This window comes from Euprymna scolopes, chromosome 15 (assembly GCF_053919585.1).
Source record: "Euprymna scolopes isolate OS-2025 chromosome 15, ASM5391958v1, whole genome shotgun sequence".
Classification (NCBI taxonomy): domain Eukaryota; kingdom Metazoa; phylum Mollusca; class Cephalopoda; order Sepiida; family Sepiolidae; genus Euprymna; species Euprymna scolopes.
The window spans coordinates 49214072-49232914 of NC_136496.1; the positions used below are offsets into that span (position 1 = coordinate 49214072).

Consider the following 18843-nt stretch of genomic DNA (forward strand, 5'->3'; position numbering starts at 1 on the left):
ATACATTAGATTTAAACAGTCTAGGAGAAAATAAAACTAGTTAAGACGTATGGTTGGCTTACAGATTCAGTTAGAATTTTAGAAGGGGGACAAGAATTAAAATTACGTAAACGGGTATTTGGAGAGTTTTTAGATGTGATAAGCCGTAAGAAAGTTGTTTTGTTTTAGCATTTGGTTTTTGTTGTTTTTTTTAGAGATCCTAAAAATTTTTTCTCCAAGAAAAGTGACTTGGTAGGGATTGATAAGCACAAGAAGTGCCCCTATTCGAAAAATTTGGGAACCTGGTTAATTAAGTGCTTAAAATAAGCGGGTTGCACGTAACGACTCCAAGCAAAGTGGTAAGTCTTGGCTTAATTAATACACAGGCGTTGGAAAGAATACGAAAATTCTTAAGGGGACCAGTAAACCGATGAGAGGTAGTCCCGAGGCAATCACATATAGCATAATGAAGTAAGAGATAAGCAAAAATATGCCGTAGATTACGTAAGAAAGATATAACCTTGTATTTTTTTTAATGATGCATGAATGTGGGATATATCGGCTGGATCTTGGAAGCTCTGGTGAGAGAAAAGAAAAATCACAAAAATATCGGGCAATTAGATAGAATTTAGGCGCAATTAAGGTGTTGAGCGCAGAAAAGGTGTTAGTTAGTTAGGGGTGATATTTCTAAATCCTCGTCGAAGTTTCAAGAATCCAAGCAAGGAAATCCGAGTGAATCCGTATGAGAGAAAAAAAAAGGTATATCTTAAACTTCTGAAGCCAACCACAAAGATTTAAGTATATGAGCTTTGGTATGTCCCGTATAAGATAGTTATTGAAAAAACAAAAAAACAAAGCCATACTTGATAAGACTAAACATGCGGAAAGAGATCAGGACACTAGGGACGCAGGAAGTCGTCCATTTCGAGAAAGGTGAAAACCTCTAGTCTGCAGCATATGGGTGGCTGGAAAATAGCTGATGTGAATCATAGGTAAAGACCCTACACCCAAAAAGTAAATGCCACGAAGATCAGAAAGGTTCTGATCTTATAAAAAAATAAATAATTGTGAAGTCGGCCGTGAAGGGCTGACTGAAAGAGATTTTTTTTGTGTTTTTTTAGCCTGATCTTTCTAGCCGTGTGGTTGTGTAGATGTAAAAATAAAAAATGTACTAAATTTAAAAATGCATACATTTTTTTTTTGTGAAATATGGAAGGGAGGGATGTTACATGATAAGGGCTGTCCCCTTGTCATGTAAGTATAAAAATAGAGAATTTAGTTTAAAATGAAAATGAAATAGCAATAGACAAATTCGAACCTTGTAATTTAGTTTAGAAATAGATTACGTGTGAGAATTTAAAAATGTAAAACAAACATTTGTTTAGAATATAGATAAATATTTCAAGGAAAGAATGTGAACTCTCAAGTTTGTTATGAAATTTTAAATTGAAAGAATGCAGCTTATAAGATAATGTTTTTAACATATTGAATATAGGTTAAAATTCCTTTTGTAGAAACAGGAAAAGTTTTGGACACGTATGTCCAAAGCACGTGAAAGAATGCACGTTTTAACATGTGTATCACGTCACGGAAAATAGAAAGTTCTAGGAATAGAGAAAAAACTTTAGAGTCAGTCAGTGAGAAAACTCGGAGAGAGACAGTCAGGCGTCTAGGAGCGAGACGTCACTTCAAGGAAAAATGTGAGACTTTGAATTCTTGGTGATGGAAACGGCCGGTCGTGACGAAATAAACCATTATGTGTTTTGTAAAGCTTGTCTTGTCTTATGATTCGTACAAAAAGGTAAAGTCCAATTGTATTATATATTTGTGTTATGTCTTTATATACACGTCTCAAAATCATCATGTCTACACAATGTCCAAACTGTCTGAACACTATATCATCACTCAAAGAGCTTTCTTCTTCTACACATCTAAGGAATGAACGTTTAATATATAAGAATCTCTCCTAACATGAACAATCTCTCTAAGTCTATTACAACAAAAATCTCTCTCACTGAGTCCTTTCAACATTCCTCTCTCTGTAATAAGACTCTCTCTCAAGACAAACACTCTTCTAATAAGATCCTAAGACTCTCTTTAAAATGAAACGCAATGTAATATATCTAGAAGAGTATCATGGGCTAGCCGTGTCTAGAACAGTATCGTGGGCTAGCTGTGTCTAGAACAGTATTATGGGCTAGCTGTGTCTAGATCAGTATAAAGGGCTAGCTGTGTCTAGAAGAGTATTATGGGCTAGCTGTGTCTAGAATATTATACTGGGCTAGCTGGATCTAGAAGATTATCATGGGCTAGCTGGGTCTAGCAGAGTATTATGGGCTAACTGGGTCTAGCAGAGTATCGTGAGCTAGCTGTATCTAGAAATGTATCATGGGCTAGCTGTGTCTAGAAGATTATCGTGGGCTAGCTGTGTCTAGAAGATTATCGTGGGCTAGCTGTATCTAGAAGAGTATCAAATTTTAAATGTAATTCAGTTTTATTTGCTGAAAAAAAAATAAATAAAGGTGTAGCTTTTAAACAAGGATGTTAAAAGGGGATTTAGTTTCCTAGAAAAAGTTGTCGCTTTGAAATGAAAAATTTTTAAAATGCGATTTGGTTGCTATTTTTTTTCTGAAAAATCCTCGCTTTTAAATGAAGAACTGGAAATGCGATTTGGTTGAGTTGTATAAAAAAGGAAGCATCACTTTTAAGTGAGGGCTAGCTGTGTGCTTAGCCGAGTATCATGGGCTAGCTGTGTGCTTAGCCGAGTGTCGTGGGCTAGCTGTGTGCTTAGCCGAGTGTCGTGGGCTAGCTGTGTCTAGCGGAGTATCGTGGGCTAGCTGTGCCTAAGCGAGTATCGTGGGCTAGCTGTGTGCTTAGCCGAGTATCATGGGCTAGCTGTGTACTTAGCCGAGTATCATGGGCTAGCTGTGTGCTTAGCCGAGTATCATGGGCTAGCTGTGTCTAGCGGAGTGTCGTGGGCTAGCTGTGCCTAAGCGAGTATCGTGGGCTAGCTGTGTCTTGTAGAGTATCGTGGGCTAGCTGTGTCTTGTAGAGTATCGTGGGCTAGCTGTGTCTTGTAGAGTATCGTGGGCTAGCTTTGTCTAGAAGAATATCGTGGGCTAGCTGCATCTAGAAGAATATCGTGGTCTAGCTGCATCTAGAAGAGTATCGTGGGCTAGCTGTGTCTAGAAGAGTATCATGGGCTAGCTGTGTCTAGAAGAGTATCATGGGCTAGCTGTGTCTAGAAGAGTATCATGGGCTAGCTGTGTCTAGAAGAGTATCGTAGGCTAGCTGTGCCTAGCCGAGTATCGCAGGCTAGTCGTGTCTAGCAGAATATTGTGGGCTAGCTGTGTCTAGCAGTGTATCATGAGCTAACTGTGTCTAGCAGAGTAACGTGGGCTAGCTGTGTCTAGAAGAGTATCGTGGGCTAGCTGTGTCTAGAAGAGTACCGTGGGCTAGCTGTGTCTAGAAGAGTACCGTGGGCTAGCTGTGTCTGGCAGAGTACTGTGGGCTAGCTGTGTCTAGCAGAGTATCGTGGGCTAGCTGTATCTAGCAGAGTACCGTGGGCTAGCTGTATCTAGCAGAGTACCGTGGGCTAGCTGTATCTAGCAGAGTATCGTGGGCTAGCCGTGTCTAGAAGAGTATTGTGGGCTAGCTGTAACTAGCCGAGTATCATGGGCTAGCTGTGTCTAGCTGAGTATCATGGGCTAACTGTATCTAGCCGAGTATCATAGGCTAGCTTTGTCTAGAAGAGTATCGTGGGCTACCTGTATGCTTAGCCGAGTATCGTGGGCTAACTGTATGCTTAGCCGAGTATCGTGGGCTAACTGTATGCTTAGCCGAGTATCGTGGGCTAACTGTATGCTTAGCCGAGTATCGTGGGCTAACTGTATGCTTAGCCGAGTATCGTGGGCTAACTGTATGCTTAGCCGAGTATCATGGGCTAGCTGTGACTAGCAGAGTATCATGGGCTAACTTAGCCTAGAAGAGTATCATGTGGTAGCTGTGTCTAGCAGGGTATCGTGAGCTGTGTCTAGCAGAGTATCATGGGCTAGCTGTGTCTAGCAGAGTATCATGGGCTAGCTGTGTCTAGCAGAGTATCATGGGCTAGCTGTGTCTAGCAGAGTATCATGGGCTAGCTGTGTCTAGCAGAGTATCGTGGGCTAACTGTGTCTAGGTTTTCTGAGTGAGCTAGTAGGGAGACTAGCATGGTTTTAAGTTTATGAGGCAATCTTTAAGGATCAGGAGGAAATGTAGTTTGATGTAATTTGCATATCAATGAGGCTACACACAGGAATGAGGCCTGAAGTCAAGATGGCGGAAGTCGAGTTTGGGAGAACCAGACTGAATGGGTCAGAAATTGGAATGTTGTTCGAATGCTGGCGAGAATCCACTTTTTTTTTTATTATTTTACAAAGTGGTTCACAGCAATAAAGTATACAGTTTTTACATTTATTTTTAATTATTTAGAAAACATAAGTCTTTGATTATGAAAAGAAAAGGAATATTTTTGGTTATGTTCTATTTTAGCATCAGAAAATTATTTTTTTTAAATATTCACTTCAAAAAAAAAATTGAAAAGAAGATAATTTCGTGCTGATGCACTTATGTCACTAAGCTATTTTCTTTTTTTTTTAATAGTATTTTCAAATTAAATTTTAATTTTACAATATTTTTTTATTTTATTAAATTGTGCGGTGAAAATATAGAATAATTATAAAACAATCTCCTCTCCCATTTTAAGAATGGATTTCTAAATGATAACATTATTTCAACATGGTAACATAAGTACTGAAAGTTTATTTGCATAAAATTAAATGAAAAACACATTTAAATGGAATAAGAATGTTTAATACAGCAAATAAGACATGCTGTCACTGTTAATTAATAAATACTGAAAATTTTGTTAAAATTGGTTGATTTTTTGGATTTTGGCAAATTTTTAAGTGAGGGGAAAGAGTCTGCAACTCTAAAATGTCTTAAATGTTTTATTTAGCCACCCATTCTTAGCAAGGGGATAAAGTGTTGTGTAACTATTATATACTTTTACTTAACAATTTAATAACAAATAATTATATCATAATAATGTTATTATTTAGACACCTATTTTAAACATGGGGAAGGGAGGATGTTTTGTAACTATTCTGTATTTTCACCTAGCACTGTTATAAAAAGGATATGGTAAAACTTGAACTTGAAAATAGTATTATAAAAATAGCACTGTAATTTTGTTTATTTTGTTAAAAAAAATTGTTTTTCTTTAATCTTAATTCAAACGGCTTCACTCGACACCACTTTTTTTTTTATTTAAGTAAAAAACACTTTTAAATGAGTTAAAACACAGAAACCTATTATCCAGTTAAGAAAAAGATTAACTTCCCTCGACTATAATAATATTTATTGGTTCGTTTTACAATCCACAGAGGTATGAAAAAATGGTCAAAATATAAATATATAACAAATAAATGTCACCAAATGCAAGATAAATTTTTGGGGCCTTGAATGTTTATTCTGTTCAAATACCAAATAGTATGGAGCATTACATGAGAACAAGAAAAAAAATGGCTTCAATTAGCAATACACATGAAAAAATTGAAATAGCTTTAAATATTTCAATATTGGTATGCATAGAAAGAGCTTGATGAGCTAAGAAAGAATCTTTTTAAATTTTTTAAATCTGATTAAAATTAAGGAAGTTATGGCTATTTTTGTGCCTCACACGTTTGGATATTTTTCCCTCTTTAAGACCATATGCGTTTCGTCACATTTTTTACACTACTTTTTCAGTAAAAATGTCATATCTTTGTTAAAACACAAGACTAATCAATGAAATTTACCATATAAGTGTATTTTTGTACAAGGAATCAGAATATGCAACTGAAAATCTCCCAAAGTTTATGGTTTCCAAATAATCTGCAGTAAATGTGCATAAATATGCAGCAATTCCTTAAAAATGCCATGTATCCATAAACAGAAAAGAAGTTGGAGAACTCAAAGTTGAATTGTAATGTGCTTTATGTACAAAAAACTTAAATCTAAACATAAGACCATTTAAAAATGAATATATTGCAATATTTCTTTGGTATTATTGTAGATTAACGCCTTCTGTTTAACCCCACTCAACTCCTTCTGACCACCCCTCCAAAATGTGATTCTACCTTTTTAGGAAATTATGTATAAAATGCCATGAAAAACTTTAATGAAAGATAAACAAATTATTTTAGAATTGAATGTAAAATAATTTCCTATTACAGGTCATTCTAGCATTTTAGGGCAGTTAACTGTTTTTTTTTTCTATGGGAAAATATGCATGCTTTTTTTTTTTTTAAGATGATTATGTGTAGTTTTAAGAGGGTTTCTATGCAATGAGAATATGGGGAGGGTTGCCATTTGGACTTTGAATTAATTGTAGGGCTAAGGAAAATTATGTGTGAACATACTGAAAACTTGACAGAGACAAAGCTAACAAAAACAATATTAGAGGGGGGAGCGGTTAGTTTCACAAAAATTTAATGTAAAATAATTCATCATTTCCTGGCATTCTAGTATTTTAGGACAGTTAACCAATTTATTTTTATGTGTATTTTTCTTTAAGGAAGGATCTATTTTTTGTTTGTTTGTTTGTTTTAGATGCTTGTATGTGGCTTACAGAGGTATTTTGTTGGGGGGGGGGGGGCTTGCCACTCGAACTTAGTGTTATTGTTAGGGTTAAAGAGTGTTTTAGGAGGAGACTTGCCACACATAATTTGTATTAGAGGTGAAGTTAAGAGAGCTTTTTTTCAAAGAGAGCGTTCAAAAATTTGTTGATTTCTATTTTCGAGGTTGAAGGTGTTAATTCCATAGGCCGTTTATACTACGCTGGAGCAGGTTGTAAAAATATCTTTCGCTTAATAAGTAGAAAAAAAAAATAACGAAATAAAAAGCTTCCTAATTGTAGTTTGATGTGTTTTCTAACTGCTTTTAAAATTTCAAGAATATTGATATAGATTTTGAGGGTTTGTATTACTATACACATAGATTCAAAAAAGTTGTCAAAAAAACAAATATATAACAAATAAATGTTATCAAAAGCAAGTTACTTTTCTACCTAACTGGATAATTTTTTAGTGTTTTTATTTAATGTAACATGTTTATTCAGCTTGAAAACAGTGTTTACCGATGTTTTGGAAAATTTAAAATGGCGCCCGACTCTCTTGAAACGGTAAGTTTGGGGAAAAGAGTTAAAAATAAAAAAGTAGACAAAATACTGCTAGAAACTCGCTCAATATATGTTACCGTGACATAGGCTGACATATATTCGGTGAGTTTTTAACAGTATTTTGTATAGTTGTTTTTTATTTTTAACTCCTTTTCTCAAACTTACCATGTCAAAGAGAGTCGGGCCGGGCGCCATTTTTAATTTTCCAATACATCGGTAAACACTGTATGTTTTTCGAGCTGAATAAACATGTTACATTGAATAAAAACACAAAAAATATATCCAGTTTGGTAGAAAAGTAACTTATCTTGCCTTTGATAACATTTATTTGTTATATATTTGTTTTTTGACAACTTTTTCGAATCTATGTATAAACGAGATTTTGATACTTATTTTGATTTTGAAAAAAAAATATTTGTGGCTGTTCGCAGTAAAACATTGTTTTAATTCGTTGTCCAAAACTAATTTAAAGAATAAAAGTGCATGCAAGCTATATATCTACAAAAGTTTATTTTGTTTTTTTAACCATGTTTTTAAATTTGACGAGCAATGTGAGAAATTGCAACAGATTCATAATGCCGAATTGGTTGGGATTGTTGTTATTATACATTCTGAAAACCGAATAGTTCTAAACTAATGTTATTCTGATAACAAAATAGCTCTCATTAAACATATAAGAACATTTATATTCATATTTTCATGTTTTTCTTAATTCGTTCTTGAATAAAAATTAAAGAACGCGTGTTGTTTATACACTGTGCTATTGCTGATTCTACAGACTGGAGCTGCTGCTGCTGCTGCTTCTAGTAATACTAACTTCATTTGACCAAATTCGAGAAATAGAAACAATTTTTTTTTCGGGTAGGTCCTTTTAAATTATCAATTACCGTGATCCTACTCAACATAAAATAATACTTTTAATTGATAAAGATAGTAAAAAGATTGATTTACTTACTACTGGGTGTCCGAAGAATTTTTTTTCAAAATGTTCAATACTCGTCATATTAAAGTCTTATTTTTAACATGACAAAAAAAGAAATGGTCAAAAATATTTCGGACACTTGACAGTATTAAGATTAACACCTCTTCTAATTGGTTCCCAAATTTCATGACGAAATTCTTCATACAATCACGGTACGGACCTTTAGAAAACAGGGGGGGTCATTACAAAACCTTACCGAAAACGCCATTTTATGACGTTCACATTTTTATCACTTTATTTGCTTAAAACTCTTAAAATATATAATGTACATTCATATTTATTAATTCATTTGAAAGTATATTCATTTCCGAACAAAACAGTAGTAATTTGAAGACTTGAAGTGCTTTGGTTTAAAAAATATGGCTATTTTAGTAGAACTACCTTGAAATCTGTGATTATCCAAAGCGTTTTTTCGTCCGTGTGTATTACTACTTCAATGTTTCTTGCAATCTTTGAAGTTTGGAAAATGATTTAAAAATAAAAAACTGCAAAATAGTGGTAGAAACCTACCTGATAATTGAATATTTTTCAAAATTATTTCTTTGACTTTGTCATGGTTTCCATTACATTAGGTATGTCATCTTTTTTATAGCTTCGTATCTCACGATTGCCCAAGTAGGTTGATTTCTTTCTATCCTCCCAGTACATAGCTGTCTTGTAATTATTTTTAAAGTGTTTTGGAAGCACTTCATCCATTTCTTCACTTTCCATATTAAATAAAAATCCAATCGGCAACATCATTTTGTCATGTATTCAAAGTAGGTGATTTACTTAGTAGACATGGTAAGATTATGCTAGATTATGCTTATAGGTGATTAGCTGATCACATTACAATTAGTTTCATTTTAAAAACTAGAATTTGTGATCAAGAATAAAATAAAGCAAAATTAAATAAATTTTTTTAAAAAAAACATTCTTCTTTTTAATCATATTCCGAAAAATATAAAATATTCCGAAAAATATAAAATATTCCGAAAAATATAAAATATTCCGAAAAATATAAAATATTCAATTTTTATTTTCTTTTTGATGTTTACTAATTTTTTACAAAAGCATTTTAATAAAAAAGCAACACGTTTGTGTAAAAAGGATAAATATAAGAAAACTCCACAATGTGAAACCAACCTGAACAATTTCCCTTAATCTATAGCTGAGATCTTCACTAAGTATTAAGGCGCCATCATCAGTGAGATTTGTTACTCCCTCAGCTTCTGCCATCATCCGAACGGATTCACGAGATGGGATAATATAGCGCTTTTCACTAACAACTTTTTTTTCATCTATAAGTCCATGGCCAGTTGAATCCTTGGTATGGGCAGCATCAATATCAGGATCCTGAGAGAGATGAGAAAGAAGAAAAGTAACTTAGTTTTATTTATACATATTTTAAAAAGCAAATTAATACATATTTACTGCATTTTTTTTTAATTACATTTTCACCTCAAACAAGGCACATTACCACTTTGATGTAGGGAGCTATTATCAGTGACTTAAGTTACAGGGGTACTATGTAGGGAGTTTAGCGGCAAGATGTCTGTTCATATTACACTTGAACTTCTGCATGTCAGTACAGTTGGGGAAGCAGGAACCTGGAAGAGAATTCCAAAGTCTAGCAGTTCTGGGGAAGAAGCTATTAGAGTAAAACATAAGGGTGGAACTTTGCTGCGTGTCGGGTTTGTCAGGGTATTTTCATCACGAGGGTACAAGGGCTTGTAGTTCGTCAGAGTATTCACCATTAAAATACTTGTAGAACACGCAGAGGGATACAACATTTCATCGATGGGACAAGAGCTGAAGCTTAGATGATAGTTCAGAACCTATCAGGTTGGCGACTCTTTTGAACCCTATCCAGGTGCGAGAGACTGGTAGCAGATGCACCAGTCCAAATGTGACAGCAGTACTCTATCATGGCTGAATGGTGGCTTTGTAGAGGTACAGGATACTTTCAGGTGTAAGTAACTTTTTAGCACAGTAGAGAGAGGCCATCTTCTTTGCAGCAGCCTTGGCAATGATTTCAATGTATCTATTCCAACTCATGTTAACGTTAAGCCAAGAAGCTTGAACAAAGTACTTTCAGGTAATGTATCTTTAGCCATAGCTATTGGTAGTTGGTAAGGTTTCATGTAATTATTAAAGGAAACGAGCTTTGCCTTGGCAGCATTGAACGTTACCATCCATTTTTTACCCCATTTCCCTACAGACTGAAGGTTTTCCTCTAGGGTTTCTGCCATTACCCATGTGCTCATTAGTTTTCCCCACATGTCTGCTATAGAGCGTGGTGTCATCAGCAAATATACCCATCTCAGAGACAATTTTATCAGGTAAGTCATTTATGAATATCAGAAACAACAAAGGTCCAAGGATCGATCCCTGAGGTAGATCCGCATTTATATCAAATTTTTTGGACGTATGCCTATCAAGAACAACTTGATCATTTCTCATATAAGAATTATTTAATTACGCTAAGCATTCGTCCAGTAATACCATAGAATTTTATTTTCATGAGAATACCATCATGCCATACTCTGTTAAGAGCCTTAGATATATCCAGTGCTTGGTATGAAAGTTCAGAGATTACAGTTAGAATATCTGCAATAGAACAGGCTTGCCTAAGTCCTTATTGGTGGTTAGACAGAAGTTTAGCAGCTGTAAAGTGGTGGACTAGAGCGTGATTAATTAAGGACTCAAATATTTTGGCGAAAAGAGGTAGGAGGCTAATTGGGCGATAATTTAACGGGTCAGTTCTTTCGCCAGAGTTTTTGTAAACTGGTACCACAGAAGCATAGAGTTGCAGTTCATTTTTGTTTACAAACTTCTCCTAGTGTTATGGAGAAAACCCCATAATCACATCTATCCCAAAACAAAAAATACAGACTCGCAACAGAAAAATGTCACACATGGAAGCCTTTTTGCAGTCTAACCATGTTTAGTAAAAATAAACTTGTCCAACAAGTTCATACTCAATGAACCATAAACCCAGCCGCCAAATTTTTACCTGTTGGATTATCTAAAAAATGTCGACAATCTGCAGAGTTTTCCTATTACAGACCAAATCAGTTGTGTGTTTGAGTTATTGACAATTTTGAACATTCCAGAATATTTCATTGAACAGTAATAAAACAAAGATTGAGAATTTTATTAAACATTCCATGGGTAGCATTTTAGAGTGTGACAGTATATTTCAATTTAATCAAAGAAGGTACAACATTGCAGTAGGGTTTTTGTTCAAACTTGCTATTTATAAAAAGGAAATGTGCTTTACTTTTTAAAATTTTCAACTTAAAAATTATAGAAATTAAGGAAATAAGGCTTAAAGCAGAAGTGCACAGGAATCTTCATTGAATCCTAATTGTTTTGATTCAGATGGTTAAAGATAATGTTGATATGTTAAGAAATTACTTAGTGGTCATGTATATCCAATATACCTTTTACCAAATTGTACAAATTGGTAATTGCAGAATGGTACTGAGAGGTACTAAATACATTTGAGAATAAATCTTATCCGTCCAAACTGGTAACTTTCTGTAATTTGTGCTCCAAAATTTCAGCCTGTAAATTGCAGAAATTGGGAGATAAGTGACTTACCTTGGAAGACATTTTCCAGTTTGTATGATCAATCATGCAGGTTTAAAAGTAAACCAAAGCTGTTTTTCATTGCCACAATATTATGGAAAGTGAAGTCTACAAAACAACACACCTAAAAAGAAAAAGAATTCAAAATAGTGAAGTAAAAAATTAGGAGCAATTTCAAAGTTAAGATATGAATATGTAAAGCAAAATAGAACAAAAAATGCCTCGGAATGTGTAGACAATGTATGACGAGATGAACATCATGCCAAGCAATGCAAAAATGGCACTGCACATGTTTAACTGGACTCAAGGCAAATTGTGCAGTGAATTTTCTTGCGTCGGGCACATTCTGTGATGTCATTCCATCTTCGAACCACGATATTCGCCCTTTGCTTCATAATATGATTTATATTTATTTATATATATAATACAATCAGTTTCTCGCACTGGGAGAAAATAGCAGGATAGATCACAACCTTTGGGACATCCAGAATCACACTTCCACATTCCCATTGCAAAGTGCCACATTCTCCCTAGACTTCCAATCAAAGCACTAGTGTGCCGTTTTCAAGCCACTTTCCTAAACCAAAAGAAAATGTTGCTTCACTCGCTCCACACTGTTGTTGATGTATGTTGACTCAAGTGTTCCTAGTTTAGGACAACAAAATTAAAGAAACAAAAAAAAAAAAGAATTTGTCTTTGCAAGCCAACAACTGCCAGGTTTGAGATCACCAGACACCAACCTCCGTCTGTCTGCCTCTCACCAACCTAACCTGTCAACTCCTTTTATACATGTCTCCCACGTGATTTTGCGTGACTTCCACCAGAGCACACCTTTTAAAACTATGGGTGCCATCTTGATTTCTGAGGCTGGACGAAAGAGAGAGAGAAATCAAGATGGCACCCATAGTTTTAAAAGGTGTGCTCTGGTGGAAGTCACACACGCGGTTTGATCTGTTTTTCCCTTTCTTTTTCTCCTTTCCTTCTGCTAACTTTAAACAACACTGACATCGCTTGTCGAACAGCCACATCCTTGGACAGAATCGCCATATATGCTTCCACATGGTTGTTCAATTTGCAGTAATCTATAATAGGATGCACTTTTCCTTTGTTATGTTAAACAATCAGCAGAGTTCTTTCTCCGGGTATCAGCCATCTGTTTGCAAGTTTGCAATTCACAATTATAGTCCTTCTGAATGGGTTCAGGCACAGTGTATTCAAGTGTACGACTGATCAGCTGCTTTGGGTGCTGCTCGCCTGATCAGTTCCAGATCACAGTCCAGTGTTTCTTAGTTGGGTCAAATATGACATCAAAGTCGGGTCATTTGATTTTCATCGCAACAGCAATGCCAAAGCTGGTAGCTTTATTCAAGAAATTGGTCTCACCATGTTTAGTTATATGAACACTGCCCAACAGACGAATAACATCAAGTCTAAGCAGGAAATCGAACCCCTATAGATCTCCGTCTCCATTTTTTGGACATTTTGACATGACATAGCCCTCCCTCTGGCATCAATAACATCAGATGGTTGGCTTACAGCACTGCCTCGATCATTCAGACTAGCAGTGCTTAACCAGATGATTGGGCCCAGAGCAATTAAAGCAATGTCGCGAGTTCTCTGCGGACCTTCTGTAACTGATTGGTTGATAGTGGCAGCAAATCTTTAATTGTTCGCAATGGACCTTGCTTGGTTGAGTATGTTTTCCATCTCAATGTAGTCAATATTGGCAGATGCATGCAACAACTTCTGAGTATGGGCAGGCAGTTCGATCATGAATGCATACTTCTGTGTCTAGCTGGGGACTCCTTTGAACAAGGTGGAGAGGTTTGTCAACGCAGACTAGAATTCATTTACTGATTTGTCCTAGCATAATCTCGAAAACTGCTTGTATGCAAAACAAAAAGGTCCTGCGTAGCGCATCTTTTACCATTGTCACATTGGTTTTATTTGCATCTGACACTTGCTGGTAAACAAGGGGATTTTGTAAATCAGGTCCACTTTTTCCAAACTGTCTACAATAGATGTTACCTCATCATATTCCAGTATGAGTTTTAGGTTGAATCTTCCTTCAGTCATAATGCCCAAATAGTTTGTGTTTAAGTTTGTTTTTTTTTAATTGGTGGTCTTCTACTTCTTCCTCCTCTCCTTCTGAGAAGAATGATGTAATCTCTGTGACTCTGAAACAAAATTCTGCTCATGCAAGAAAATTCACTGTCTTTCATGCCATACAAGGTTTGCACGTATGCAAATAAGTATAGGCTTTGCTTTGAGTTCAGTTGTGCACATGTAGTGCCATTTCTGTATCAGCCAGCATGACATTCGTTTTGTCATACATGGTTTACAAAATGAATAACATAATTAATATCCATTAAAAGTCCAACATTTTGATTTCATATGATATCTCAATTAGTTGAGAGATTTGAAGTATGCAGTTTTTAATTTGTTCCAGACCATTTTAAACAGAGGTGCAAACAAGAGATAAATTCAGTATTCTGTTTGAGTAAGCCTAATAGTGGCACAATTAGAGAACCGTCTCTGATATTTTAATTAAGTTATATAAATTATGATATGATTAATTTAAAGTAGCAATACACATGAAAAAATTGAAATAGCTTTAAATATTTCAATATTGGTATACATAGAAAGAGCTTAATGAGCTAAGAAAGAATCTTTTTAAATTTTTTAAATCTGATTAAAATTAAGGAAGTTATGACTATTTTTGTGCCTTGCATGTTTGGATATTTTTCCCTCTTTAAAACCATATGTGTTTCGTCACATTTTTTACACTACTTTTTCAGTAGAAATGTCATATCTTTGTTAAAACACAAGACTAATCAATGAAATTTACCATATAAGTGTATTTTTGTACAAGGAATCAGAATATGCAACTGAAAATCTTCAAAAGTTCATGGTTTCCAAATAATCTGCAGTAAATGTGCATAAATATGCAGCAATTCCTTAAAAATGCCATGTATCCATAAACAGAAAGAAGTTGGAGAACTCAAAGTTGAATTGTAATGTGCTTTATGTACAAAAAACTTAAATCTAAACATAAGACCATTTAAAAATGAATATATTGCAATATTTCTTTGATATTATTGTAGATTAACACCTGTTTAACCCCACCCAACCCCTTCTGACCACCCCTCCAAAATGTGATTCTACCTTTTTAGGCAATTATGTATGAAATGCTGTGAAAAACTTTAATGAAAGATAAACAAATTTATTTTAGAATTTAATGTAAAATAATTTCCCATTACAGGTCACTCTAGCGTTTTAGGGCAGTTAACTGGGGGGTTTTATGGGAGATAAATCCTGTATGCTTTTTGTTTTATTTTTTTAAAGACGATTAGGTGTGGTTCTAAGAGGGTTTCTATGCAATGAGAATATGGGGAGGGTTGCCATTCGGACTGAATTAATTGTAGGGCTAAGGAAAATTATGTGTGAACATACTGAAGACTTGACAGAAACAAAAACAACAAAAAATAATAGAGGGGGGGGCGGTTAGTTTCACAAAAATTTAATTTCAAATAAATATCTTACAGAAAGATATATATATATATATATATATATATATATATATATATGTGTGTGTGTGTGTGTATTCAACAGGTAAATAAGTCAGCAAATGTTATATTTAGTTTTAATTTAATAAGAAACTGTGTTACGAAATTTTGAAGAAAATTCCATAAATTTGTTGATTTCTATTTTCGCGGTTGAAGGTGTTTATTCCATAGGCCATTAATACTACGCTGGAGCAGGTGGTAAAAATACCTTTCGTTTAATAAGTAGAAAAAAAATAACAGGGTTTGTATTACTGTACACATGGATTCGAAAAAGTTATCAAAAAGTAAATAAATGTTATCAAAGGCAAGATAAGTTACTTTTCTACCTAACTGGATATGTTTTTAGTGTTTTTATTTAATGTAACATGTTTATTCAACTCAAAAGACATACAGTGGTTACCAATGTATTGGAAAGTTAAAATGGCGGCCGACTATCTCTTTCACATGGTAAGTTTGGGAAAATGAGTTAAAAATTAAAAACTAGATAAAATACTGTTAAAAACCTGCCGAATATATATCCGCCTATGTCCCGGTAACATATATTGAGCGAGTTTCTAACAGTATTTTGTCTGGTTTTTTATTTATAATTCATTTTTCCAAACATATCGCCTCAAAGAGAGAGTTGGCCGCCATTTTAAATTTACGAATACATCGGAAAACACTATGTTTTTCAAGCTGAATAAACATGTTACATTAAATATAAACACTAAAAACATATCCAGTTAGGTAGAAAAGTAACTTATCTTGCCTTTAATAACATTTATTTGTTATATATTTATTTTTTGACAACTTTTTCAAATCTATGTGTACAGTAATACAAAAAAGATTTTCATACATCTTTTGATTTTGAAAAAACATTTGTGGCTGTTCACAGTAAAACATTGTTTTAATTCGCTGTTCAAAACTAATGCAATGAATAAAAGTGCATGCAAGCTATATATCTACAAAAGTTTACTTTGTTTTTTTAACCATGTTTTTAAATTTGACCAGAAATGTGAGAAATTATAATGGATTCATAATGTCAAATTGGTTGGGATTGCTGTCATTATACATTCTGAAAACCGAATAGTTCTAAACTAATGTTCTAATTAAACATATCAGAACATTTATATTCATATTTTCATGTTTTTCTTAATTCGTTCTTGAATAAAAATTAAAGAACGCGTGTTGTTTTTTATACTGTGCTATGACTAATACTACAGCTGCTGCTACTAATACTAACTTAATTTGACAAAACTCGAAAAATAGAAACATTTTTTTTTCGGGTAGGTCCTTTTAAATTATTATCAATTACCGTCGTTCTACTCAACATAGAATAATATTTTTAATTGATTAAGATAGTAAAAAGATTGATTTACTTACTACTGGGTGTCCGATGAATTTTTTTTTTCAAAATGTTCAATACTCATTATATTAAAGTCTTATTTTTAACATGACAAAAAAAGAAATGGTCAAAAATATTTCAGACACTTGACAGTATTAAGATTAACACCTCTTCTGATTGGTTCCTAAATTTCACGACGAAATTCTTCATACAATCATGGTATGGGCCTTTAGAAAACAGAGGGGGCATTACAAAACCTTACCGAAAACGCCATTTTATGACGTTCACATTTTTATCACTTTATTTGCTTAAAACTCTTAAAATATATAATGTACATTCATATTTATTAATTCATTTGAAAGTATATTCATTTCCGAACAAAGTGCTTTGGTTTGAAAAATATGACTATTTTAGTAGAACTACCTTGAAATCTGTGATTATCCAAAGCGTTTTTTTCGTCCGCGTCTATTTAAAGAAATTAAGAGTTAGCACATAAAATATCGCCAAATATTTTCAACAAGTTTTTTCACAACTGATTTCAACTAATCACTCATACTGAAGTGGCATTCAACTCCATAACTCAAAAGTGAAAAAGGTGAAAATGATTAAATCGTAAGTTGAAAGATTGTATTTTAGAGTTCAAAATAGATTGTTATACTTCTAAGGTTGAAATCCCCAATGAGAGAAAATCATGTCGGATTTTAACAGAATTGTGGAGATAGGATTTTGAAAATGAATTGTAGTTAAAATTTAATTTGTCAGGATATCAAAAAATAAATCTCTGACAAACAATTTTATATTGGAAAATAAAAACAAAAATCACAAGAATACATTTTCTATATTTGAGGAATACAATAGGTGTTAGCAATGCCTCCTATTTTTATTTCGCCTGAATGCATTGTCATGACTAAACTAATGCATTCATGACCTGAAAGTTTCATTTCTTTGTTGCAGATATTGACTGTGAGAAACTCTAAGAAAGTAATTCCTGTCATGGACACTAGTTAGAAGCAGACATACGTGATTCAATTTCAGGCAAAAGTGTATTAAGAATAGTCGTGACTATGTAGAAAAAGAAATTCTGGAACACAAAAGGTCTTTTGTATTGATGGTACCACTCCTGTCTTCGTAGCTGTTCAACTTTTTGAGTTAATAAAAATAAAATAGAAGCCTTCATTTTTAGAACTACCTTTGGATAATTACCTGCTAACAAACAACACATAACTCAATAAGTCCCAGGTTAGACATATGGAATTTCTTTTATTGGTGGTGTCATCTGACACCACTAATAAAAGAAATTCGATATGATTTTTAGAAAGTATTAATATTCAAATGCCATAAAATTATTAGTTTATAAATTACAGTTGTTTAAGTAAAACTACAGTAATAAATTCACCAAACATTGCTTTCTGATAGGAAAAAATATTATTCAAGCAAAGCAATGGCTTGATAAGTGTTATTTTGACTCTGCTCCATCAAAAACAATGGTTCAGAGGTTGTATGTTTACTTTTAACATGGTCATACAGATACAAATGTTGCTGAACGATTAGGTTACTCAAATTTGGCAGTTATCCTGGAAAATATAAAAATGTTCACTGACTTCTTTTGACTGATCGTAAATTAAGGTTGCATAAGCAAAGGAGTTGGAAATATCAGAAGGTAATGTATTCATCATTTTGCATAAACATTTGTCATTGGGAATGCTGTGTTCAAAGTGATTGTCACATATCACAGGCAATCAAAAAACAAAGCGTCATCTGTTTCAACTCAAGAAAATGCATTGCGAAGCTGGAAACTACAAAACGAGCTTCATTTTTCGGTGCTGGTGAGATTCCAGATCTGGCAGGAGAGTAGGTGCAAATGGAGTGGAGATTCTTTCTCGAATTTATTCCCTTTTGTGTGTTTGAGGTGAACCCCCCCCCCCACCTCGGGAGGCGCACTGCAGTTTAAGGACCGTGCCCCCCCCTCTTTTTTTTTTAAAGATAGTATTTTCAAGCTATTTCGGCGATGGCCAACACTGGCTTAAGCAACATGATTAAGTCTTTTAATGGCGACGGTGATGTGGTGGTGTGGCTTAAAAAAGTGGACCTCGTGGCAAGGATTCAAAAGTTGGACGATGTGGCCACAGTAATACCACTGTTTCTAGAAGGGGACACGCTGGCCCTCTATTTGGAGCTCAGCGAGCGAGACCAGGGTGACGCAGACGCCATCAAGGGTCGA

The 18843-nt window shown here is 34.2% G+C and overlaps 1 protein-coding gene across 5 annotated transcripts in view; it reads right to left on the bottom strand.

Moving 5' to 3' along the window:
* The window catches only part of LOC145293821 (TAF6-like RNA polymerase II p300/CBP-associated factor-associated factor 65 kDa subunit 6L), a 313860-nt gene that overhangs the window by 196165 nt on the left and 98852 nt on the right, over window positions 1–18843 (bottom strand). For all 5 annotated transcript variants that reach the window (XM_080140452.1, XM_080140453.1, XM_080140454.1 and 2 more), the window contains 2 exons: window positions 11745–11856; window positions 9285–9494 (listed from right to left, as the gene is read on the bottom strand). In XM_080140452.1, the coding sequence (XP_079996578.1) occupies window positions 9285–9494; window positions 11745–11780 (246 nt within the window). In that variant the 5' untranslated portion in view covers window positions 11781–11856. The remainder of the gene's footprint in view (window positions 1–9284; window positions 9495–11744; window positions 11857–18843) is intronic.